The 26,927-nt window shown below is 38.7% G+C and overlaps 3 protein-coding genes across 4 annotated transcripts; 1 reads left to right on the top strand and 2 right to left on the bottom strand.

Moving 5' to 3' along the window:
- Positions 1-35: 35 nt before the first annotated feature.
- On the bottom strand, positions 36-6,245 carry si:ch211-161c3.5 (uncharacterized protein C3orf18 homolog). 2 transcript variants are annotated; one of them, XM_056749953.1, is made up of 6 exons: positions 5,997-6,245; positions 5,790-5,882; positions 2,531-2,859; positions 2,376-2,401; positions 1,934-2,060; positions 36-623 (listed from the first exon to the last, which is right to left on the bottom strand). In XM_056749953.1, the coding sequence occupies exons 3-6, from the start codon at positions 2,786-2,788 to the stop codon at positions 543-545; spliced, it is 492 nt and encodes a 163-aa protein (XP_056605931.1). In that variant the 5' UTR covers positions 2,789-2,859; positions 5,790-5,882; positions 5,997-6,245; the 3' UTR covers positions 36-542. The 2 variants fall into 2 exon arrangements, with proteins under 2 accessions (XP_056605931.1, XP_056605930.1); XM_056749952.1 differs by lacking the exon at positions 5,790-5,882 and having other exon boundaries at positions 5,997-6,243.
- A 398-nt stretch (positions 6,246-6,643) lies between these two features.
- Positions 6,644-8,395, bottom strand: LOC130425024 (calglandulin-like). Its single transcript, XM_056751054.1, has 5 exons — positions 8,279-8,395; positions 7,903-7,927; positions 7,333-7,462; positions 7,039-7,137; positions 6,644-6,692 (listed from the first exon to the last, which is right to left on the bottom strand). The coding sequence occupies exons 1-5, from the start codon at positions 8,393-8,395 to the stop codon at positions 6,644-6,646; spliced, it is 420 nt and encodes a 139-aa protein (XP_056607032.1).
- A 1,852-nt stretch (positions 8,396-10,247) lies between these two features.
- gnb1b (guanine nucleotide binding protein (G protein), beta polypeptide 1b) lies at positions 10,248-24,823 on the top strand. The gene is made up of 11 exons (XM_056749906.1): positions 10,248-10,608; positions 17,242-17,349; positions 17,869-17,907; positions 18,997-19,103; positions 20,444-20,507; positions 20,655-20,817; positions 21,365-21,431; positions 21,526-21,727; positions 21,808-22,024; positions 22,279-22,422; positions 22,703-24,823. Exons 2-10 carry the CDS (start codon positions 17,293-17,295, stop codon positions 22,383-22,385), a joined length of 1,023 nt encoding a protein of 340 aa, XP_056605884.1. The 5' UTR covers positions 10,248-10,608; positions 17,242-17,292; the 3' UTR covers positions 22,386-22,422; positions 22,703-24,823.
- Positions 24,824-26,927: the final 2,104 nt, after the last annotated feature.

The raw sequence follows: 26,927 nt of genomic DNA, 5'->3' as shown, positions 1-26,927 counted from the left end.
TGTTTGGAGAATATAACACACACACATGCTTGCCATAATTTAAATATATCTTTATTTCCTCCTTCATTGTCATAAAAATTAGAAACTTCTGATTTGGGAAACAAGCGATCTCATTCAAACATAGACTGCTGTCTTATAAAGCAGATGAACTGACTCACCATTTTCAGTTCTCTTTTGAGTTTGCGAGCAAACGGAAGATCTTTATATCATTTACATCTGACATCATAACAACTTTTGATTTAAAAGTCTACATTGTCATCGTGGGAAGATTGTGAACATGCGGTTCTTAAGAAAAGAAGATTCGTCCATGGATGAATAAACGACACACAAACGAGCGGTGTGTACAGTTGCAGTGTAATAATGAATCATGAGTGTTTTCAGAACTGTCGTGATGAGTGAAACCGTTGAAGGTTTCTTGTACAGTGCTGGGAAAAGAACGCTCGGACAGCTTCAGGTTTCTTTAGACACACTTTCTGTCCGGTGTCTTGATGTCAATCTAAACATGATTCCTGGAACAACTGTAGGTTTCATCCGAGGTTCTGTCATGCGTTTATGGCATCGGTCACATCTGTAAAGACCAGTCGACTGGGTTTCTGTGTCGTACCTTGACTTGTGCTCAGAGTCTGGGGAGAGAGAACACAAACTCATCGCTCACGCTATCAATATATCATTTATTTATTTAATCATATTTTAATATGCTGGTGACCCCAAAAGTGTCTTAACCTTGTGTGGGGTGTAACTAGTTACTAAGTAAATAGTTACTGTAAATAAATAGATTTTCCTCTGAAGGGATTACTCTAATTTTTTCTGTAATTTGATAACAGTTACTTCTTATGTAATTCAACTAAATACTGTGTGTAATATATGTGTGTGCATTATTGGAATCGTCATCAAATTTCAAAGTCGAACTTTAAAATCTGTGCTTTAATGTACAATTCTCACATTTGTATACTTTGTCTGTTTATAAACCTACTTTATGTAGTTTATATTATTTATTTGAAAGAATTAAATAAGCCGTTTCATGTCTGTCCTTGAATCAATTCTAATCAAGGTTGGAAAGAAATGAGCCATTTAATACTTTTTGAAGAGAGTCATTTGTAAGTCATCTAATTACACTATTGAATATGTCATTAATAACAAGTAATTCATTACTTTTTCTGAGTAACTTACCCAACACTGGTGTGCATTTACAGTATGTAAAAACAAAATATGAATCATTCAGAGAAGAAAGACTGCACACAAGTGCAACAATTCACAGAAAGACGTCAGACAGTGTTTAGATGTACATCTAGTTTAGTTAGTGAGTCTGTGGTGTTCTGCAGTGAATGACATACATCTGTGCCTATTCTGTTACAACATCTGTGTGAGTGTAAAAAGCAATTTTTACATTTTAAACATCATTATATTACAGACGATGCAGATTTAAAATTTAAAGGGACAGTTTACCCAAAAATGAAAATTCTGTCATCATTTACTCACCTTCGAGTTGCTCCAAATCTGTCTAAATGTCTTTATTCCGATGAACACAGAGAAAGATATTTGGAAGAATGCTTGTAACCAAACAGTTCTTGGACCCCATTGAGTTCCATAGTAGGAAAAATTAAACAAAAATTGTTCTGTTGAACACGAAAGAGGATATTTTGAAGAATGTAGGACAGTTTGTAAAAATGTCTTTCTCTGTGTTCAACCAAACAAAGGAATTTTCACAGGTTTGGAACAACTAGAGAGTGAATAATTCATGAATTCATTTTTGGGTGAAGCATCCCTTTAATTTGCTTAATTATACAAGCATTATCGCTTCTGTACCTCATAGATTTCATTTCACCAAAAACTGAAATACCATATTTCTACAACATTTGATTTCAGAATCAGTAATGAACGTTTTCTCGGCTGTAAATCATGTTTGTCATGTGACTTGATGTCATAAACTTACTTTAGAGTTTGGTCCAGCTGGGCTTCCGTCTCGGCCGTGGTCCAACAGCTCTTGTTCCAGATCGTCCTGTTCTTCAGCCGGATCAAAGTTATACATGGGCATGAGCTGATGTCTGAGTTTCTCCAGCCTGTAACCAATCATCTCACACTCAACGCAATGATCCAGATACTAGAACCTCATCAAGAACTTCATCTTCAGAGGGTCAGCGATGAAAGGAGAAGTTCACTTACAAAATAAATGTTCATGATGATTCCCTCACCCTCATGTCATCCAAGATGTTTCTGTGTTTGTTTCTTTAGTGGAAAAGAACAGAAGACAGAAACATCTTGGATGACATGAGGGTGAGGAAATCATCATGAACATTATTTTTTAACTTCTCCTTGAAGTTCAATAGACTTCTTGATAAGATGACGTTGGTTTAAGAGATCTGTGAATATCTTACCTCTTCTTCTTCCGGATGTACAGAAGCTGTTGAAGAGAATAAAGTGTTACACGCTCAGACGACGACTAAACTACATGGACGTGAAGCTGTGAAGATGACCCGAGTTAAACACAGGAATACATTAAGAATGAGTTACAGAATCATCATGTGCTCACCATGACGACAGCGAGTCCGATGACCGTGATGATGCCAAAGGGTACGAGGACCACGCCCATCCCAGCACCTTCCACTGATGCCGTGGGCAGCTTTGTGGAGTTCAGGCCCGTCTCATTGGTTCTGGACGTAACGTTCTCCGCTTGGGTTGGAGGTTCTACAGAAGTGCTGAGGATGGGAATGAAGGTGGTGAGGGGGAGAGCGGGGAATGGGCTCAGCGTTTGAGGTGAAGTGAACAGGTCTGGTTTGACCGTTGTCATGGTTCCGTCGGGAGGTGAGTGATGTCAAGCCTTCCGCACCTCAAACATTATGGTCTGTGATGTGTCCACTCCTGAACAAAACAAGCACACGCTTGTGAATGAAATCGAAGTCATTCGCAACTAACTGATATTGAATGAACGCGGACGGAGTTTGTCGGCAATGCATTCTGGGATTGCTTAACGATAAATTGCGATCAATCCAGAATAAAAGTTTGTGTTTACATTATGTAAACGTATCTGTGTACAGTTTGTATTTATAAACACAAAACATACACATACTTGTCTATATACTTAAGAAATATTTAATTAATTAATTAAATAAAATTTGAAATAAACGTTTATTAATTGTTATATTTTTCTTAAATAAATGCATTTATGTGTATGTGTTCATTAATAACAAAATAAATATGCACAGTACACCGAAATGAATGACATTAACACAAACTTTTATTTTGGATGCGATTAATCAGGATTAACACATCTGAGCTCACATGTCATTAATGTCACGTGTAAATCATGTGAATGTAACACGTCGTGATTATGATTGTGTGTGTGGATGAGCGAGAACACTATGGACAACGTATGGATGTGTGCACCGTCGAGATGCTGTTGGCAAACCGCAAACTTCCTTCCACAAAACAACAGTTAGGATTTGTGTGCATGTGTTGTGCGTGTGTGTGGATGTGTGTGGATGTGGGGGCAGGAAGGCATTGTGAAGTTTTAAATAGAGGATGTGAGACGTTACTGTTGGTGGATGTGAATGAAAACCACAAACTCGCTCCCATTCATCAGTATTTGTGTCGCAGTTGAAGGAATGCTTCATTGTGTCATCATCGACTTACACAACATCAACTTTCTTCTGTGACGCTCCAAACATTTCAACAAATGTTTCATGTGAAGGATGAGCTGGTGCCCACATTTTCATCACATTCATACATTTCACTGTGTGTGTGTGTTTTGTGCGTGCATGTGCTTGTGTGTAAGCGTGTGTGTGCGCGTTTCGTCATGTGTTGCCGTTGCCATCTCTCTCTCTCTCTTATCCCTGTATGTAGCAGTGGCTGTTTTTGGCGGATGTGGCTATAAGCAGACAACAGTAGTGTGTTGTGTTGTGTGTGTGTGTGTGTGTGTGTGTGTGTGAGATACTGTACACAGGAACACAAGTACCCAGAAACACAGAGATGAAAACACACATGTACACAGATATGTGTTTCTCTCTTTCTGTTTGTACTACAGACCATCTGTGTGTTCACACACTCATTTATTTTTATATAAATATGTTTCAATTAGAGCTGTTAAAAGATCAATCACATCAGAATAAATGTTTGTGTTTACATCATATATGTGCTTGTACTGTGCATACTCATTTGTATTCATAAACACATACACATACATGCATATATTGAATTAAAAAAGTATACGCATTTATATGTCATTAAAATTAGAAATAAATACAAATGTAAATATTTCCTAAATATGTAGCTTGTACATGTATGTGTTTATAAATACTAAATGTATATGCACAGTTCACAGACATAAATCCTGTTCACACAAACTTTTATTCTGAATGTGATGAATTGTTTGACGGCGCTTATTAAAATATTTAAACTGTGTTTGTTGTACCATTGTTCTCCGCTTGAATGTTTTGACCTATATGGACTTACATAAGTGCATTATTTAGATTTTAGGTGACATGATTTGAAGTGATGATGGACCACACACGCACATGCAAACATAAACATTTCTCTCTCTCTCTGTGTGTATGTGTGTGTGTGTGTGTGTTTGAGAGAGTGTGTGTGTGTGTGTGTGTGTCTGTGTGTGTGTGCGTATGTGAGAGACTGTGTGTGTGTGTGTGCGTGTGTATGAGAGTGTATGTGTGTGTCTGTGTGTGTGTGTGTGCGTGTGTGTGCGTATGTGAGAGACTGTGTGTGTGTGTGTGTGTGTCTGAGTGAGTGAGTGAGTGAGTGAGTGAGAAGAGAGTGCAGTGTGTGACAGAGAGTGTGTGTGTAAGTGAGTGCTGTGTGTGTGACTGAGAGAGTGTGTGTGTAGTGAGTGTGTGTGTGTGTTTGAGAGAGTGTGTGTGTGTGTGTGAGTGAGTGAGTGAGTGTGTGTGTGTGAGTGAGTGAGTGAGTGAGTGAGTGAGAAAGAAAGAGAGTGTGTGTGTGTGACACAGAGTGTGTGTGTGTGATAGAGAGTGTCTGTGTGTGCGTGCGTGCGTGTGTGTTTGAGAGAGTGTGTGTGTGTGTGTGTGTGTGCGTGTGTGTGTTTGAGAGAGTGTGTGTGTGTGTGTGTGTGTGCGTGTGTGTGTTTGAGAGAGTGTGTGTGTGTGGGTGTGTGAGTGAGTGAGTGAGAAAGAGAGTGCGTGTGTGTGACAGAGAGTGTGTGTGTGTGTGTGTGTAAGTGAGTGTGTGTGTGTGTGTGCGTGTGTTTGAGAGAGTGTGTGTGTGTGTGTGTAAGCGAGTGTGTTTGAGAGAGTGTGTGTGTGTGTGTGTCTGTGTGTACGCGTGTGTTTGAGAGAGTGTGAGTGAGTGAGTGAGTGAGTGAGTGAGTGAGTGAGAAAGAGAGTGTGTGTGTGTGATAGAGAGTGTCTGTGTATGAGTGCGTGTGTGTATGAGTGTGTGTGTGTGCGTGTGTATATGTGCGTGTGTGTGTGTGTGTGTGTGCGTGAGTGAGTGAGTGAGTGAGTGAGTGAGTGAGTGAGTGAGTGAGAAAGAGAGTGCGTGTGTGTGACAGAGAGTGTGTGTGTGTGTGTGTGTGTATGAGTGTGTGTGTGTGAGTGAGTGAGTGAGTGAGTGAGTGAGTGAGTGAGTGAGTGAGTGAGTGAGTGAGTGAGTGAGAAAGAGAGTGCGTGTGTGTTTGAGAGAGTGTGTGTGTGTAAGTGAGTGTGTTTGTGTGTTTGAGAGAGTGTGTGTGCGTGTGTGCGTGTGTGTGAGTGAGTGAGTGAGTGAGAAAGAGTGTGTGTGTGTGTGTGTGTGTGTGCGTGCGTGCGTGCGTGTGTCCGCACTCTTAATTAAGAACATGTTAGTCCCCTCAACCAATCCGAACATTCCAGGATCCACCAATCAGAGATCACCAACAGACAAAGCTTGACACAGTACTGTAAGCGTGAGAAAATGCTTCTGTTTAGAATGTGTGTCAAACGAGGTTCTTTCCCGTCTGAAAGGTGTTTTTGTTTATCGATGACACACAGACAGTTGATAATTATTCTCACCTGATCATTATCGAGATATACCGCCACAGCAGAAGGAATGTCTCTCTCTCCTCCTTCAGTCCACAGAGCTGAATAATGAAATGTTCTGGATCTCTACAGATGACACATCACACGTCCCGATGCTTCTCTTCTGTCCTTCCTTCTGATCTTTCGCCTCATTTTATTTCACGTAGAAGACAAAAGCAGCAGATGTACAGTGAAGAGATGCTGCCTAAACCCAGCTCTTCGCCACCTCCTTCCCCGCGATGCTATTGGCTGAGGGTAGGGCAGCTAGGGCAGCGGAAGGCTGTGATTGGCTCATGTGGCCGTCCGTCTGTCTCAGTAGGGATGAGATCTGGATTGGATGGTTGAGCGCAGCAGATGACGTGGATGCGTGAAGGAAAGAGATTTTCTTGGGATATTAACCCCTTCATACCTCACATCTACATCACTGTAAGTCATGTACTGTTTAAAAACAAGAGGAATCTGATTAATAATGTCCACAGATCACAAACACATCAACATTTACCGCAAATGATCAATGGAAGTGTTGACAAGTTATATTTATGTTTGTGAAGATGTGAACAACACTGTGTAAATGTGTAAACAGTAACTACAAGAACAAAGATTTTAAACATCGTTGTTCTCGTTGATGATTCGCATGGTCTTCATTCATTGATTTTAAATGAATCTCCAGTCATCGTGGCCACAAATTCTGAAAAAAACTCTTAATATTACCAGATTATTTTGCATAAAGTCAATGAATATTTATATTTTTAGAAGCACACAGATCCGTTGCATTGTGATATGATTCTCACTCCCTTGAGTTTTCATCAGTTTAATGCAAAACAATTCTGAGGTTTTAATTGTGTTTTTAAAACCTTATGCTGATATAAAAACAAGTTGATTTTATCACGATAATGGGTTATTTTATTACTATATGATAATCATGACAGTGTTTTTGCATTATGATGATGAGATTATGGGAGGGGTGACGAGGGGGGGTCTTTGTTGTCGTCGAAATGATGTCACAACAACACTGTAGGATTATTGGGTTTTATCTTCATAATCGATTGTGCCATCAGCATCTTTATCAGCCCCCTTCATCATCTGTTCAGCTTCATTTTCATTCAGAGGTTCACCTGCATTTATCAACACATACCTGCAAAACACAACATCACATGTTTACTAAATAACACCCTTCAGGAGTGCATTTACACAATTAGAAAAATCCCAAAATACACACAATACAATGCCAACTATAAAATATTAAGAACCTACTAAAAACGTTACAGTCATGACTCCTTTGTAAAAAGAGTTTTAGTGCATTGCTCTTTCTAGTGTATTTTGTTTGGACAGTAATAAATCACTGGTGTATAGATGTTTATAGGCTATATGAAGTTGGTAATCAAAAAGCTTTTTTTTGCTTTTCTCATTAAATAAAACCATCAAACCCAGAGAACCTTCGCAGATAGACGTGACTTTCCCTTATAGAAAACATACAAACTTATGGTAGGCTACACATGAATGTTGTGACACGTCTGTGTTAAGTGTGATGAATAATCCACGATTAAAATAATCCTTTGCTTTAATATGAATACACAAGATTATGATTGAGGATTATGGATAATGTGATTTTAATGGACTGCAGATTGATGGTGGAATATAGGAGTGTGTTGATGTTTGTACAGCACGGGGCGCTGTGTATCAGCTGGTTGTGTGTTTGTGTGATGCTGCCGCCTGCTGGTCATCGTGTGTCAATGCTGATCCTCTTTAATCCTCTTATGTGTCTATGTTATGAAACACAAGACACTGAAACTGTACACAAATTAACTGTCTGACATGTGTAGTCAATATATTATCTTTAGTTACATCACAAAGAATTAAAGCAACAACAAATAAAAACAACACTGTTTCACTAGAAAACCTTTGCGTCTGTTTACACTCCATCTCTTTTAACAACACACTGTTTGAGTCAAACGTATCAGAGTTTATTGGATTTTATATTTTATTTTGATCATTTACTTTATTTTTCCTTTTAGTTTCATTAAACAGCAAAATGAATAATAGTTTTGTGCCAGTTTTACTGTTAGATCAATTAGTTTTTAGTTTTAATACTTTTAGTGCCTCGTGGGCCTAGTTGGATTTCAATGAACAGAAATGTTTTATTAGTTTTAGTTTCAGTTAAGAAGAAGAATCCTACTGCACACTATGATGATGCATTACATTTATCTATTTACGCATTTACATGTATTTACATGTGTCACACGCGAGTTTTATTAAGGTCTCTGGTCATTTGGCACAGTTCTCTTCTGGTGGACGTCTCTGTTTCCATCTTCATCAAACATCTCAAACACACTCATGTACTTTGTGATCTGATCTGGGGTCAGTTTGCTAAGCGCAGACTCTATATGAGACATTCTTTAATAACACGTATTCTTCCATAAAAACACATTCATCCAAAATTCAAATGATTGTTTATCTGTAAAGAGTCTTTCTCAGACAACACCAATATAATATCATACTGTAAAATATTATTAACATAATAAAGTGATGTAATACAGTATAAATATGAATAAGCACGGTACAGAAAAAGTTTCACATTTATACGTTTAGAAATTGTACTTTGTATAAAGAGAATTATGTTTATGACTATAACCTTTTTCTATTGAAGATTATTGTTATGACATTTGAGCATGCTTATCAGAAGGTATTTTCATCACTGTAACATTAAGATAAAAATAATAAAAATAAAATAACACATTTGAAATAATACAATTAAATATTATTCAAGCTTTAGTATTTTTTGCACTGCCTCTATAATGGCAGGGTCTGAGAAAGGTCTCCAACAAACCGATCATCTATTTGAGAATATTACAGAAATCAAGCGTGTAGCGTTAGTTCTGACAGGTCACGTGAGTCAAGCATCTGGGCAGGGACTTTTGCCCAGAACAAAACCGCCAATCTAAACTGAAGCTAACTGTCAATCAATTTTGATGATAGTGAACCTGACATTTGATTTTGACATATTAGAGAATATCATATCACCTCACGTCACGAGAATCATTCATTCCCCCGGCACATAACACGAGTCAAACCCAAAATATAATTTCCCATCATCACTGTTTTTACTTTGTTATATTCAGCTGGTGTTCTTGATCCCTCGAGTATGTTGTCCTGGTCAACACACCTAATAAGGGCTCAGCACTAACAAGAGCTTCACTGGAAAACATCTGCAGGGAATATTACACTCATTAGATTAAAGTGAATAACAAGTGCACAGGGAGGAGGAGAGATCACGACACCAAACATTTATTTCTCACATACAACTTAAAATGTAGACATGGGTCCAGTGACATAAACATAGCCACTATAACACTGTGTCGGAGTGACAAGTAAGTTAGTTCTAATCAGTCTTAATTCTCACTTTAAGTCAGTTACATAAAAAGGTAGATTGGTCTACTTTTAAAGAAGTTATGTGCAATCTACAAGAAAGAAATGAGATGACTAACTTGTAAAACTAGTCTAAGCAGTTTATGCAACTGGACCATGGTCAGCTTCTTTTGTTCATGGAATGTCTTAACACAGTACAAAACAGTTTTGCTGAAATCCTGATAAAAAATACAAATTCTAATGGTTACCATTAAAAATACCATAATAAATAACCAGCTGTTTACCATCAAAACATGAAATAATTCTTTATGTATGCTGTTTTATTCCAGTAAAATGTTAATGATGTTCTGTTGGTTTCCATCCAACAGATAACCTCATTATCCTTTCAGTTTAAACCAACACTGTTCCATTACAACCATCACTTCCAGTAGAACTTCTCTGGTGTTTTGTAGTTGTGTAGCGCTCTTGTGTGCTATATTTTTTTAAATCATGTTTTTATTGTGCATTCCAATTAATATCAATTAATTGCAGTTGGTTTGTTTTTATTTAAGCCACAATTACTCAAAAGTAACAGACATAAAATTAACAATGAAATAAACAATGTTTTAAAACGGAGTTATCTTATTTTGGAACCAAACTCTTCATTTGTCTTTACTTCGATGTTACAATACTTGTGGAAAACAAACCAGAACATACGACTAGTCCACACTATTACAATATTAAAAAATATATATTTCTTTTCTGTTGTGAAAGAATCAATAAAACAACAAACGTGAGTGCACCGCTAAACGAGTTTGAAAATGTTTCAGTGAGCGATTCTGTTCCGTCGTCCCGTCGCGTCGCGCCGCGCATGGGGTTTCCCGGGGCTGATCGCAGGGTTACCGCGCCCATCTCTCCGTCTGATGGCCGGATGAGAGGTGAACTGGAGACGAGCGCTCCTTCAAGGAAGCCAACGGGAAGTGGCCGCCGACGGACTTATTTACCGACCCAAGCCTCTCTCGGACACCCATGCTTGTCGTTTTCAATCGCAGCTGAGATCCCCGTCTCTTCCCGCCGTCGAACGGACTCGTTTCCCGCTCATTTGGCGCGTTAAATCTGAAGAAGTGGACTCGTTTGAGAACCGCCGCCGCTAGTTAGCGAGCTAGCTCGTCTTGTTCGTTGATGCGTGGATTTCACAGCCACACCGTCGTTTTTTTCGGTCAATGAGATATACAGAAAGGCCATCTACGACACAGAACAGGTACGTGACACGGCGTGAGTGTGTGAGGTGAACGGTCACGGGTCGTTTCGTGGAAAACGGACGATTTTGTTGCTTAAAATGTTGGTCGGTGTGGAAGATGAAGGGGGGTGGGGTGAGGCGCAGGTAACGTTAGCGGCTAGCCGAACGATTTACATACACGGCAACGGCAGGCAAATTCGTGAAAAACGCTACTTTGGAACAGTTAAGTGTCTTTATACCTCACTCGTAGTGTCTGTGTGATGTTTCGGTGCATTGGCTCGCTCGTCAAATCTGGATTCGGTGTGAAATAAAGTCGGCTGACTCCGGTAAAGGCCGTTTATGCGAGTCAACTCGCTTGCATTTTAAAACCGGTGTTCTCTGTGGAATTAAAGCGATTAGTCGTTTGGGTTTGAGTCGTGTCGTGCTTAGGGTGCACGTACTTGCATTTCAAATGTGATTTTGGGTATAAAGTTGTTCGAGTTTTGCTGACTGAAGCTAACTGGCTAATCACCGGAGCTTGGACATGAAGTGCTGCTAAAATACTCGATTCATCGCCCGGCTTTGCACTTAAGCTAGGCCTTCCTCTGAGCTACACAATCGAGTGATTTTCGTCTCTAAACACGTTATCGTTTAATGGACGTGTATATCGATCGGATTGCGGTCGGTAAATAAAGATTAGTCATTTATTTGTTCTTCCAGCGAGTGCATGTTTGGCGGACAAAATCCACCGGGAGTGATTGTGAGTTCCGACCGAACTTACTTACGCCGTCTGGTTGCACATTATAAACCGTGTTTGCCCTGCTCACTATTTGACCAAACGGATTTATTAAACGAACCCAGATCGCGTGACGTGAAGTTCAGTGTGCATTTAACGTTAAGCGACTTAGCCGTGTAGTTAGCTCGGCTTTATTGAATTAAACGCGTGTAATTGGATGTTTAAGTTCGCGAGTGTTCATTTAAAAGGCTTTTCTGCTCAGGTGCACTGCATCCATCTCACTCTCCACTGTCATCCTCCCAAAACTGCGGTTCTGTGACGGTCATGTCACGTTAAACGTTCATTTATCGCCGCTCTTCAGATACGAGCATTGAATGGAGCTTGATGGCCTTTATTATCGCCGCTGGAATATTTTAAGCACGGGAAAGCAGCTCAGTATTGAGGTCACTATGAAGGGATTGCTAGAGGAAATGTAGGCTACGGGATAAATGTGTTGAGCCCCCATCCTCACCGGCATCATATCTCCTCCTCTTTTCATCTACCGATCGCGTTAGCCGTTCTCTTCTCTGGCATTTAGATAAAGAGAACAGCGTTCATGAATAAATAAACCAAATCAATGAATTCTTCAATGTGGGGCGCGAGAGAACAAGATGGCGTTCTCTCTCTCTCTCTCTTTCACTCTCTCTGTCTCTCTCTCTGTCTCTGAGATTTAAGCCGGTGAAACCACAGCCGCTGCAACAACACAAAATAAACACAATTCTTCTCAAAATCAGCCTTTACTATTCTAAAGTTTCATGTGTTTTGTTTAATTAAAGAAGGAATTGTTTTATGTAGTTAGTCTATTAGTGCATCTCTCTCTATCTCTCTCTCTCTCTCTCTCTCTCTCTCTCTCTCTCTCTCTCTCTCGAGTGCAGCACATCTGTCATATAAACAGCATTGAGGTAAATGTATTTAGACTTCGTTCTTGTGACATTAAATTCTTAATAAATTAAATAATTCTTAATAGAATGTAGCTAAAATACCTTGTTGCTATAGTTAAGCCTTGATAACCATAGATGAAGCCCATTTTTTTATAGTAACCTAACCCTTGTTGTTCAGGTTTCTTCACTATCGCTGTAGTAAACTTTGGGTTTATTTGTATTTATTAAAATGTGTGCAGCAGTGCACATCTTAGGTTTATAATACTCTTAGCCGAACAAACATTCTGTACTTTTTCATTTGAGTTCAAATTCATTGAGCTATGTGGTTTATAAATTTGATGTGTGTATATATATATATATATATATACAATTCCTCTAAAATTCATTATATTGAACATGGAGATAATTTACTATTGTTGTAATGACTAATTGTTCATGAATAATATATTTATATGCATTAAACCTTTTAGACAGAAAGGAAGACACTCTGTAAGTGCTTGTGAATGTTTTATATGACCATGCTGTGAATAACAAACAAACTCTTGATTTGATGTTTGTTTCAGTTTGTTTCAGAGGCGTCGGTTTGTTCTCTGTTGGTCTTCGTTGAAGCTGATGTGTTGGAGGGCCGGGACTGTGGAATTGATTTCTATACAGATAATAGACTTTCTGAATGTTCTTTTTATTTCCATGTTGACACCCATGTGTTATGCAATTGTTCAAAACAGATTCTGTTGTGTGAACTGAATGACCGGAAAGACTCATGACCTGCTGAATGAAACGCGCTGCGGTTCCTCAAAAAAAGAAAAGAGAAAAATCCTCATCCAAACGTGTGTTTAAAGTGTGGGGGGGTGTTGAAGGTTAAAGGTGCAGGCTCTGGACAGCTGTTTTTTTCCATGAGTGACGCTCACAGGGATTACAGATTTACTGAACGTGGATTTTAGCTTTGCGGATTACAGGCTTGGATAGTGATAGTGCTGCTTACTGCCTTTTCTGTGATCCTGCTTTAGCAATATGTATTTGATTTTTTCTTTTGTTAAGGCTACGTAAGTCACGTCATCCTCAAACCGTTGGAGGAGTTTGTGTTGCAGGAATAAACTTGTGCTCAGTCAGAGGTCATGTTTGTGTTCGTGTAACTGTTTGTTTGTTTAATAAGTGTTTCTGGTTAATGAATTTTCGTGCATGGATGTACGAATGATGGCAGAGCAAATGTGTGGCCTGTGGCACCTGGAGTTTCTTACGGCTCTCTGTTTGTCGTGTAGTCAGCTGACTGTGATCAAGTGTTTGTCAAGAGGGACTCACACACGCCATGTACTGCATTCATACATTCTCTCTCCCAGACACAATATTACAGTTTCACAGCTTTTATTTTGCCCAGTAAGTTTAGCCCAAAATGAATATTCATTGATTTCTTCATCTTCGTATCCTGTCAAACCTGTTTGAGTTTCTTTGTTCTTCGTAACACAAAATATATTTTTAAGAACAACACTGAATCTCATCGACTTCTGTGGTATGAACGCTAAACCACTGAGACATTTCTCAAAATATCTTCTTTTGCGTTCCACTTAAGAGACTTAAACACATAAGAAAATTTGTATTCTTGGCTGAACTCTTAATTTCTTGATAGATTTTTTTGTCGTTGATCAGATTGTAAATTGTAGTGATTGATTGCGTTGAATTTAAAGTTTACAATTATTGTCTGTGTGATCACGAGAGACAGTTTTATATATTGTTGTGTTAAGTGAAGGTGAGGTGATGGTATTACCTTCTGTAACCATCTCATTTTGATCAGCAAGATTAGAGGACTTAGACGTATTGTCTTGATACTACAGACCCGTTTAAGAGGTCAACCAATCAGAAACAAGCAGGTGTAAAGGAAAGGATAAGACATTCAACAAGACTAACATTTTCTGCCCGTCAAACTCAAGAAGACTTGTGCGACACACATAAGGTAAGACATGAAACTCGTGAAGGATTTCTTGTCTAAGGTTGTCAGACACATTATTGTCACTCCAGACGTCTTGACCGCTTCACTTGCAGTCGATTTAATTTCATCCACAGTTTATAGATGCGCTCTTGTACGTTTATCTATTTTCTTTGCGTCTTGGATGTCTTCACTGTGGAGTTGAAATATTTTACTTTTTTTAGCATTGATGTTTTATCTGTTTACTAAAAGAAGGTCCAGATCATTTTCCAGCTTTAAATCGAAAAAACAAATCTTATGTAGCTGATTTGTGAAGCGTTTTTCTTTTGTGATCTGTGTCATTGCTCTTTATTTAGTTCACTCTCACAGCTTGAGATCTGTGCTGTGTTGTTTTAATTTCAGTACTTTTCAATGATGTCATCATTTCTTTTGTATATAGGACACATCATAATTCTCTAGCGGATCATTTCAGGACAGGAATCTAATGATTAGTGCTCGTGTGTGTGTGTGTGTGTAATGATGATTTTATTGAAGGTTCTCAGTTGAGCTGTTCCACATTAATGGAAACATCACCGGATGTTTTAAACAGTAAAGACCATTAAATTCATATGTTATGTGAAGTTTCACAGTTTTTATAGATGCTTTTTTACGTCTCTTATCCAGTGGTGATCTTATAGAAGAGTGTGTGTGTATTTAAAATAATAATGTCATCTCTACATCACATACAGCGCTTCGTTTAACAGTCAAATCAATTGTGGACTGAAGACGTTAAGTAAATGTGATGTAGTAAATCACTCATGTTTTATATTTCATATTAAGAGGATTATAGCGTTAAAAATGGAACATATGATGGTGTACATGTCACAATTCTACATGCGTGTTACAGGGAAAGTGTTTGCTTTGTGGAATGAATGCTTTCATTAGTGTTGGATGTACATTTAAACAGCTGACCGTGTTCTTCATCTTCATGATAATGGGTTTGTGCGAGTGAAGGCTGGATTTGGGTCAGCGGGATAGGTGTCGCTCTTGGCTCTGTCTTAACTGGATTTGGCTGAAGGAGCTGAATCAAGCGTGTCCCGGGATTATGTCAATGACACTGAAAGAGAGAGGGATGTGAAAGCTCTGCTGTTGGTTTGGGAACACTAATAGGATGAGAGCTCGGACAGAAGGACATGATGTTGTCAGTGGATTGAGTTTGATCGAGATTAAAACACCCAGACTTTTATTTTCGCAGTTTAACTCTTGTTATAGTCCTCTTGAAATCACAATAATATCGTGTGTGTATCAGATAAATGTCTCACATTCTCGTGCTGTCTTCTGCACTGTAAACCCCAATAAGTTAAGATAACAAAAAGTAGTGGAAACGTATTATCTCAAAACTTGTAAGTTGATGAACTCAATTCTTTTGAGTAAAGAACACACAACACACAAGAACAGCTAACTCAAAATTATGAATATTTCATGATTCCATTTTACATTTACTTTGAACAATTTGTGACGAGACTTTATCTCACTAGACCAGCTTTTTTCATCTTTTTTAAAGAAATTGTTAATGATGAAATATATAGGGAAAAAAGTATTTTATTCACCTTAACCCAAAATGGCAAAAATGTAGGCATGTAAAGTCAATTTGTACTTTATGAAACGCATTGAACTTCTATTTTAACAAATTATATTATGGAGTCATAAACAATATGTTAACAGGTGCAGCTTTTAGTAAAGAACTCTGGTTGTTTTCTCTATGTACTTTTGCATAGTGTGGCTTTCCCGTGGCTCAGTGGTTAGACGTTAGCAACGCCAAGGTCATGGGTTCCATCCCAGGGGATTGCAAATACTTAGATACAAGTGTATAGTAAAATGCAATGCAAGTCGCTTTTGATAAAACTGTCGGCCAAATGCATAAATATTAATGTAGTGCTCGAGTTAACAGAGGGTGGCGATCATATCAAACCGCCAATCCTCCTTCCTCCACTGACTGACCCTCATAGGCTTCAGAAAAACTGTCAAAACTGCATAAATACAATGTTTTATGTTTACATTGCACATATGTAAGATACAGATGATCCGTTTGAAGTGGTTTGCCTGTGAATGTGTTTAAAATAACGTAATGTGAACTTGTAATTGTTATACTGTACTGTAGAGTCAAGCACAGTTATTAGCGTGTTCTGAACAGTAATGAAAACGGTTAGCACAACAACAAAATGTGCACTCGCACAAATGCTCCCAAATATGTTTTGAGGACGCACAGGTTAAATGTAGGGAGCAAATGCGACTAAAATGGCACTCCGTCTTGCCAGTTGCGTAAGGATATTGTGTTCTCACGAGATTCCACGAGGTCTTGAAAAACAGCAAATTACAGCTGTAATATTACCAACATAAGGTCTTTAGATCAAACAATTAAGGTTTGAAATGATTCTGTTTTCCTCCTGAGCAAATGCTGACCCGTCTGCACAATAGTGACCTCATTAAAATCACAAAACTCTTTCAACAACAGAATAGAACAGAATATCAAAACGTAAGCCTCCACACATTGAAATTTTGATATAAAAACATAAAATAACACTTTATTTTGAGATTTACTTCCATTATCCAGTCCACACAAAGCATGCTGGGAATTGCTTTGACGCCATTGGAAGATTTAATTAAAATTTAAGTTGAGTGAATCCAAATATTAAAATAGTTAAACACACTGAAAAGTTGAAAGATGAATGAACTTTTTCACAGTTCTGAGTACAGTTTGCTCAATTTTAATGAGTAGATTATATTGTTGGGGACTACAGTGTGGTATGTAACACCTGCTTGTTGAATATTGTGTTTGACTCAGAAATACGTCACGTTACAAAACTGAATGCAGTCTAATGTTGACTGGAAACTGTCGTTTCCACAATTTAAGCTCTATTGTTCATTGTCAAGGAGAACAGGATCTCCCCACATGTTTCTCTTTCTACTTCTACATTTTTCATGAAGAAGAAACCGCTTGTATCAGCACAACAGGAAGTTTGTGTGTGTGTTAATGATCGAGTGTGAAGTCGCATTCATCTTGTATTTATGATGTTGACAGCAGATGATATGACGTGTGATGTCATTGTGTGTTTCAGATCAGAACGTGCCCCGGCAGCAGGAGTGAGGAAGAGCTTTAGAAGAGGAAAATGAGTGAACTGGACCAGTTACGCCAGGAGGCCGAGCAGCTCAAGACCCAGATCAGAGTCGGTATCTCTCTATCTCTCTCTCTTTGTGACGCTGTGCAGACTGATCTGTGTATGACATCACAGCACCGCAAGAGCGGTTGAAAAGCTTCACTTTCACTGTGTTGTCATGTCATACGTCTCTCTTTCACTCGTGTTTGTGTACACACATCTGAAGCTTGTGTGTGTTAACTGCTGCTGGCTTGTTACTCTATGACATTTGCTTAACCAAAAGACATTTAAATCCTGAGGGTGATTATTTACATATTTTACACACAGCAGGAGTTTTTTTCTGTAACTGTTTACATGTGGGTTTTCTTTAGAAGACGACTGCTTCCTCGTCTACATGCTTTACATATTTACATTATGCTTCACAAATGTTTACTGCTTCTCCACTACAGTACCGTGTGAAAATACACAAATCCACCTTTAACATAACAGCCTATGATGTCTAGAGAAGCACAAAGTTCTGTTCATACATAGAAATACAGCTTTTACTCTATGAGGATGGTATGTGAAGTCTTGTATTTGTTTTTGTAGGATGCGAGGAAAGCTTGTGCAGATGCTACACTATCACAGGTAAAACACACACTTTTCTCAGGGTTTTTCCTGCCTCACAATGAGACTGAGGTGGTGCCATCCTTATCGTGTACAGACACGCACATGTAGGCCTACTGTACCTTTAAGTGGCTTAACCAAACACTTAACATATTCAAGCATCGAAAACTGAATAGGACAATTAGTTATACAAGATATTGCTAAAGAGAAATGTTTTAAATCAAATAAAGCTTTTTATCATTTTCAACCAACATTTCAGCCCACAATAGCCGACTCAATTAACCGGTCCTAGTAAATTTGCAAAGCTAATGAGCTAGTGACTGAAACGTTAAAATGAATCTCTTCATTTTTCTGCGTGTCGTTCTGATCACAGTGTGCGTTCATACTGGTGAACTAACTGTGTGCAGTATAGCACTAAGGGTTGGGCATCGTTTCAAATTTTTCGATTCCGACTCTGAATTCGATTCTGCTTCTCGATTCTGCTTCTTAATGACTAATACTGTGCTTACACCACGCTCTTTATAAAGTTTGTTATTATCGCGTGAGTGTCGCGAAAACTCTTTGCGCTAATTCATAGCTCTAGTCAAAAAATTTCAATTCGCCTCTATGCACATCTTTACATTGACTATGTATATAATTTACTCACGCCAACACTTAATTCATGTTTGACCTGAACACGCCATTAGTTTTGATTCCAAAGCGGTGAAAAAGCAATAAAAGTCAAGCAAAATCAAAAATATTTATTTTCTGGCATTACTTGCAGCTGAACGCACAAAGAACTGTCCTTTACGAGCCATCCTTCACATCATGTGCTGGTGTTCTGTCGAATTTTCCCACCCTGTCAGATTTTCCTACCGCAGGGCAAAACTTAATATTATCTAAACCACAACGACAAACTAAACAGGTAGGATGATTTTACAATGCAAAATAGCATGTCAGATAGTCCTACAAGCTTTAAATGAACATAAAATAAGTGTACAGTGTAATGTGAACGAGGGACGATGCGGCCACCTCCAATTTTTCAATGCAGGAAAAACCCTGGTGTCTCTTCTGGATATATTGACGACTCTGTCTGTGTTATCATGGTTTGATTTGTCATTGTGTTTTCAGATCACAGCCAACATCGATCCTGTTGGCCGGATCCAGATGCGCACGAGGAGAACACTGCGAGGACATTTGGCTAAAATCTACGCCATGCACTGGGGCACAGACTCCAGGTACAGTAATGTTCACAGTGAATATCACACAACCTGATGTGTTTCTGTCCAGCGGCAGTTCACCAATGTGAATTCAGCCATCAGACACTAGCTCCCATCAGTCATTGCTTTATGTTTTCATTTCTACGACATCGTAAATATAAATAACACAGCACCAAACTGGTCCTCATCTGATGAACGCTGCTTTTCACAACATCATATATAGAAGATACCAATCGAAAGATCAGATGTGACTTTATTTGGTCTCTGTTTATTCAGATTGAAACCAGAGGAGTCCATGTAAACACTGCTGCCAATGATTCAGTTACGATATTTATCATCCACAGCGCTGCGTCACGTGTCAGTCTCTAGTTCTAGAAGTACAGTGTCTTTATTAAGTAATATGTGCTTGTCTTACGTTGTTAATTAAGTTTTTGGATGATGTTTCTGATGGAGTTTAGAGGTTAAATATGGCACTTGTGAAGTCAGTTTTATTTTTTCCCAAATTCTGTGTTTTCGGTGTATTCTGTCTTTTTCTGTACAATAGTAAGTAATATATGTTTGACCACATGAAAAAATACTTCAGTAAACTCACTGTGAAGTTAAAGTTCACTATAACAAACTATAAACTATATAAAAAAATTCAACAGTGGATACTTCGAACCATACAAGGTAAAACATCTCTAATGACTGATTTTTGTGGAGCGCAAGCAAAGAATTTATGGGCACAACCTAAATCAGCCTGCAATGCACTTTTTCAATTATTTCCCCAAAATAACTATTACTGATACTGACAAATAAGTTACTTGATGAGCACAGATTTGGTTCTGCTTATTTAGAAAGAGTCTACAGAGAGGTTGTGTTGTTGATTGGTGCTAAATAGAGACCGTAATCTGAATTCATTTAAACTAAACAGTGTTACACCTTAAAGCAAAATGAAAGGTCTCGTGTTGTTATGTTGTTACGATGGTTTTATTGTGTCTTAAGGACAATTTTCCTCATGTTTACACAACACATGTAAATATAACGTCAAATAAAACTTATCAAGTGTATTCGCCTATCCTTTGATCTCGCTGTGAACGGATTGTACAAGTAATAAACAAATAAATGACATTTCCTGAACTAGTTTTGGTTTAAACGTCACTTATATTAAATTGGCCGTCACGGCAAACACAACTCATAGTAATGTGCTCGCGTTGTGTGTAAACTTGTCAATGGGCCCTACACATGGGGCAGTGTTTTAAATTCAACAGCCCACTTGTGCGTGTGTAGCATTAAAAGTTTGTAGGATTTGAGACGATCTGGGTTTAGAGTCATGAGTGTGTGATGTAGGTTTAATAGTGTTTGTGTTTTCTCTATAGGCTTCTGGTCAGTGCCTCGCAGGATGGAAAACTCATTATTTGGGACAGTTACACCACAAATAAGGTAATAAATGCGTGTCAGTGTCATACGTTGTTTCTGTGTACCTTTTGTCCTCATATTTAAATAAACACGGTCTGATACATCACCAGCCCTCTCATCTTCCACACGCCGTGAGGTCTAACTGCAAGTGTTTGTTTGTGATGTTTCCAGGTTCATGCCATTCCTCTGCGTTCGTCCTGGGTGATGACCTGTGCCTACGCTCCCTCAGGTAACTATGTGGCCTGTGGAGGACTGGACAACATCTGCTCCATCTACAGCCTGAAGACTCGCGAGGGGAACGTGCGTGTCAGCCGTGAGCTGGCCGGACACACAGGTACATCATGTGACTTGTCCAGATTGAATGTGGTGCATTTAATATCAGTTTGTGTGTTCACCGACACCCTCACTCGACCTTCTTCACTCCAAGACACTCCATTGTATTCAACCACATTCAAAGACCCCTCCCACTCACAAAACCTCAACATTTTTACCCAATAAAATCTTTTGTAGCTTAATATTAACTATAAAAATGTCCAAATAATAAGAGATGTCTTGTTTTTTTATGTATTTCAATGCTAATTTCGTCTCATTTTAAAATATTGATCATCTTGCGGACCCCTTGAAAGTCCCCTGATGAGAACCTCTGGTCTAAAGAAAACAATTTCACTTTAAATTTATTTTCATCTTTAAACACATTATGATGATAAGATGAGTAGTGCTTATTTTCTCGATGCAGAATCGTTTTTATTGAGATGTTTGGGGTAAATATGAGCCTGTGCTGAAAGTTATAGTCACAGATCATTCAGTGAAATGTTATTGTTCGTGTTGGTGGCGGAAGGGTGTTGTTTCAGAAGTGTAACACATTTCCTGTTTGTCTGCAGGATATCTCTCCTGCTGTCGCTTCCTTGATGACAACCAGATTGTTACAAGTTCTGGTGACACCACCTGGTGAGTGAAGGAACTGCACCAACCCCGACACGTGCGTTTCTGCTTCTATTGCCGTTCCGAAGTAAACTCTGGGCTGTTTCTCTGTGTCCTGCAGTGCTCTCTGGGACATTGAGACCGGTCAGCAGACCACCACGTTTGCGGGACACACTGGCGATGTTATGAGTCTCTCTTTGGCTCCAGACACCAGGCTGTTTGTGTCCGGGGCCTGCGATGCTTCTGCCAAACTCTGGGACGTCCGCGAAGGCATGTGCAGACAGACCTTCACCGGTCACGAGTCAGACATCAACGCCATATGTGTGAGTGTCTCGGCCTGTAGAGCTCGTGTTTATAATCCGTTTGTTCAGGGTGTAATCTCTCTGACGTTTTTCCCCGACAGTTCTTCCCCAATGGCAACGCTTTTGCCACCGGCTCCGATGACGCCACCTGCCGTCTGTTTGACCTGCGTGCCGACCAAGAGCTCATGGTGTATTCTCACGACAACATCATCTGCGGCATAACCTCCGTGGCCTTTTCCAAGAGCGGCCGCCTGTTGCTCGCCGGCTACGACGACTTCAACTGTAACGTGTGGGACACCCTGAAGGCCGACCGCGCCGGTGAGATATTTCATAAATGCATCAACTGTGTGATCTCTTTTCGAAACGAGCCGAGCAGGTTTTCATTCCTGTCAGCACACAATAGCTTTGTTTTATTACTGACACCTCAATATTACAGTTTGTTTCAGAAGAATTACCAAAGAAATAAGGTGTTTGTTGTTCATGCAACTCCAGTAGATCAGGTTGTTTCAAAGGGTTCATCAGAGAATTGGAGCACATAAGTCATCTGGTGTATTGACGTTGGGCTCTTACAGGTGTGCTGGCCGGCCATGACAACCGAGTAAGCTGTCTGGGTGTAACTGATGATGGGATGGCAGTAGCTACAGGGTCCTGGGACAGCTTCCTCAAAATCTGGAACTGAACGCTGAAGGTGCTTTCGATACAACACGTCCAATACAGTAAGAAACCTTCTCTTCTGCTTTTCATTACAGGCCGAAGGGTGAATTAAAATAAGACAATGTTTGCATGACATTTGAAAGAGCATTTGCACATGCTGTAACTATCCTACGTGATATTTGTGAAAATATCAACATTTTAACGTGACTGATGCACAAGTTGACCAAATATTGATCAAGCGCAGAGTGTTAGTGTTTTCAGAAAATATGGAATCCCAGTAAATATTGTGTTATGAACTGAAACTGTGAATCTGTTTAATTTGTTTGGTCTTTTATTTCACAGATATCATTTGAACTCCAAAGTTGACTGGAAAACCATTCCAACTTTAGAATGTTAAATTTCACCACATCAACACCATCACCTTATAAAACTGACCGACACCACCACGAGAAGAAATAAAACTTCTAAGGGAAACCAATGCCTTTCCTACACCAAGAAGAGCACAGTTTGTTTTATCATCCAACTTAAAAAAAAACACAAAACTACAAAAATGAAAAAGAAGAATTCCTGTGGTATCATTCCCTCTCGGACCATCTTTGTCACCCTGTAACAGACAACACAACACTATCATCCCACGCTTATATATCATGTGTCTAGGAAGCAAATGTTGGAGTGTAATTGTACAAATTATTTAACTCTTGTTATTTTTCTTTTATCTGATAGTTCATCATAGATCTTTTCCTCTTGTTTTTTTTCCCCTCTTTAGATATGTTTCTGATTAGAAGAATCTTTTAATCCTCTTATAAAACCGTGTGAAAACACACAAGTCATGTGTGATGCTGAAAGTAGACCAGGATGGAAAGAAGCTTTTTTAAAGAATGCCTATCATACGTTGTGTTTTTTTCTTTGTTTATGTGCTAGGTTGCTCTAATGGTTGTGTAGTTCCATGATTGTATTTTAAGCAAGACGAAGAAGAAGAGCATGCACGTCATCATTATTCATATTGTCAGCGGCCGGCTCCTTTGGATTGTTAAGCACCGCTGGTTTATGGCCAGTTTGCGGCTAATAAGAACATGTAACCATGACGTGTGCGCTCGTGTGAATCCTGGTCTGTCTCTTTCATTAAATGCCATGACTCTTTCTGAGTCTGAGGTGCTCTGAGGCGTCATTTATCTCCGAGTGGCCGTTTGTAAATATGGGTATCCAACTTGCACGCGAATGCAGCATTATTATTATCCTAGCTAACGTTTCTTTCTGGTCTCGTCACAGCTTTGTTTGCACAATAAGAAACTTGACCAACGCTTGCAGCGTTAACTAACCAAGCACACGCCGTTAATCACATTGAATGCTCATTTTGACATTGAGAAAACACAAAAAAGTCGAAAAAAAAATAAAAAGCAAACAAAAAAATGCAGTCCTCTTTCATTGGATAAAAAGATGTTCAAACTAACCCCTTCGCTTATCTTCTGCTCTTACGTTTGTTTCTCGGTTACTTTCAGTCGCTTTAATTCTGCTTATGTTTGGGATGGTTTTCATCGAGGGGAGGGGGGGGGTTGTAAGTTTTAATTTCAGTGGTGTCTGAGATCGGTGTTTTGAAAAACGAAAGTCCTTTTTTTAACTTGGTTGCAGAGAGAGAGACAACAGAGAGCCCTGTCTGTGCTTGGAAATACAGTTACTACTATGTGAATGAAATGTTGTACAAATCAATGTCTGAAAATAATGATGATTCTGAAATGTTTAAGTTAAGCGTTTTCTTTCATCCGCCATGAATTAACGTAGTCGCATGCTGTAGAATTTGCTTAAACAGGCGCTGACGTCTTTAGGCCCGGCTGCCAACTTCCACCGGGACGACCAAATCCATGTGAAATTTCCACGAATGAAACTTTGATTCCAAATGTTTTCGACATGCTTTGTCATGTACATCCTTTACTTTTATCGGCAAAGCTATGCACCCACGTGAGAAATAAATTCACTGCTGTCGACATGTAAATGGTGGCCATTCTTCTTCCGTCGTTCCGAAAGCGTTCCACCTTTGTGCGGCAGTTTTCTAAACGAACCGTTCGACGGCAAATCACCGCAAACTCTTTTGGCTTTTCTTTCAGTGGTTTTGAACGGCATCTGATATGGCAGAACATTCTGTTGGGTTTTTCCACTGTAAACAGATGCACTTTCTTTAATAGTTGTGACTTTTTTATTATTGTTTTTTCCTTTCTCTGCGATAATGTACAATAATTGTGATGTATTTGTGTGTGCTGCCACCAGTAAAGATTAATTGCAGTTCAATTCAAACGGATTCCCCTTATTTTCTCTTTTCATGAATAACTGTAGATCTCAGCACTCCCTATCTGACACCTTTTGTATTTAATTTCAGTCTGTCGGTGTAACAGAACGCTGGATGCAACATAGATACTATATTAAAATGTACTGTTATTTAAGATGTAATAAAAACCAGTTTGAGATGTCTCTGATGTGCTCATGTCTTGAGAGAGAGATTGTGACGTCAAGGGCAGTTCACAAAAGACTTGACAAAACTTCAGACATTTATAAACACTGTAAAACATTGCTGTAGTTTTACAGCAGGTTTGCCAGTAACTTACTGTAGATTTAATTACTACTTAATATACTTTACGATTAGTACGGTTTCAATTACTCAAAAACACTTTGACTTTTGAGATACAAAATGTGAAAGAGACGGGCATTAGTACAGCAACACAAGCATTTTTCACTTGTTTTCTGTAAACATATTTTTTTCTTGTTTTATGAAAGAAAAATATATAAATAGGTAAGTTTGTGCTTATTTTTTTGCAATAAATCTACAGCAAGTTACTTGCAAACCTACTGTGAAATTACAGCAAAGTTTTACATTGTATTTCTTATACTTTCTTTCATAGAACAAGAGGAAATATATTAGGCTACTTTTCTTATGTAAATTAATCGTGATGTAATAAAAACAATAGGCCCCAAGAAGCCGTGGCTTAATGGTTGTTTCATATGGGTAGCAAGGTTTCATTAAATGAAGATATTTTTAGGCTATGTAATGATGTCAGTAAATGGGGTATTTTATAATGGCTTTGAACTCGAGTCAGCCAATCAGAATCAAGGACCAGAATTGACAGTTTTATAATTTTTTTACAAGCAAAAAAAATGCTTCATGCTCATTTTGAATCTTAAAAGTCAAAGTGTTTAAATTTGGATTAAAGTTGAACCTCAAATTAAAACCGTACTAATTGGAAAAATGTAGTATTAATCAAATCTACAGTAAAGTACTGGCAAACCTGCAGCAAAAACTATAGCAACGTTTTACAGTGTAAAGATCTGCTGTAATATACAAGAGATGAGTGTATAAAAAAATGTTTTTACCTTTGTAATGGAATACTTTGTGTATCTCGGGTAGAAATGTTTCCAGTAATAAATTCTGGGATTGTACAGGGTTCAATCTTTCAGGAGTCGTGTTTTTGATTTTGTTAAACAGCTTTTGAAGATGATGCAGTTGGAGGGTTCTGTGATATCTGAATGCTTTAACAGATAATGTAAACACATAAATGGCCATCTCGACTCCATCAACCAATGATAAACATCGTGGGGCGGTTTCCTGCACAGGGATTATTTTAAACCAGGACAAGGCCTTGGTTAGATTAGAATACTTCAAAATTTATAAAACATATTTTACAAAAATATCACTAGTGGGCATCTTAAGACAAAACAATCACTCTGATATATTTCAAGATATGTCAGTTCAAGTTATTTTTTATTAGGACACCTCAAATATTTAAGTTAGTGTGGAACTAGGCGTAAACCCTGCCTGGAAAACTGTCCCTATGCCCGAGTTTTATTTCGGCTTTAGAGGAATACATCACTGGTGTGCATCTTGAGACAAAACAGTGATACTGATATATTTTAAGATATTTCCAGGCAAGTTATATTCAGTTAAAACAAGACATTTTCATTTTAGTCTGGGATGAGATTAAAGCCTTGTCTGTGAAACTGCCCCTGTGTGTGTAAGCAGATGAGCTTTGTTTTCATACAGTTTCTTCTGAAGCATCCAACAGCTGTTGATCATCTCATATGAACACCTCTGTTTGCTTTCTTATGAAATGCAGTGGAAGTTCTTGTGAGTTTGGTCTGGCTTATATTCAGTGTAGTGAAGGCATCATTATCTTCACTGTCAGAAACAGGTTTCGCTTTGTGCCCCTGAGGGGTCTGAACTTTCTCACGTTATTCCTGAATGAAAAGCATTCCTGCTAAGAGTCTCATTGGCATGCCACGCATTTGCACACCAAGTATAGGCATAAACTCTGCAAAGTTTCCACACCTGCGTTCTTTATTAAGTTGATCCTTCCAAATGAAGTGATTCTTGTTTTTCATACTCGTAAACATCAGAATGAGAGAAAGATATGTGGGTAAACAGCATCTTTCACCAATGACTCCCACAGCAGATGCACAGTGTTTTCACGTCCACATTATTATGAACTCAAGCCATGAATTATTCAGACTTGAGGAAAGTTTTTTATTTCATAGGCGTTGTGGCCAATAAAAATAAGATGTGCCTCCGTTGTTTTCTCTCTGG

This window comes from Triplophysa dalaica, chromosome 6 (genome assembly GCF_015846415.1).
Source record: "Triplophysa dalaica isolate WHDGS20190420 chromosome 6, ASM1584641v1, whole genome shotgun sequence".
NCBI classification, from domain to species: Eukaryota; Metazoa; Chordata; class Actinopteri; order Cypriniformes; family Nemacheilidae; genus Triplophysa; species Triplophysa dalaica.
This window is presented reverse-complemented; position numbering and strand designations above follow the sequence as displayed.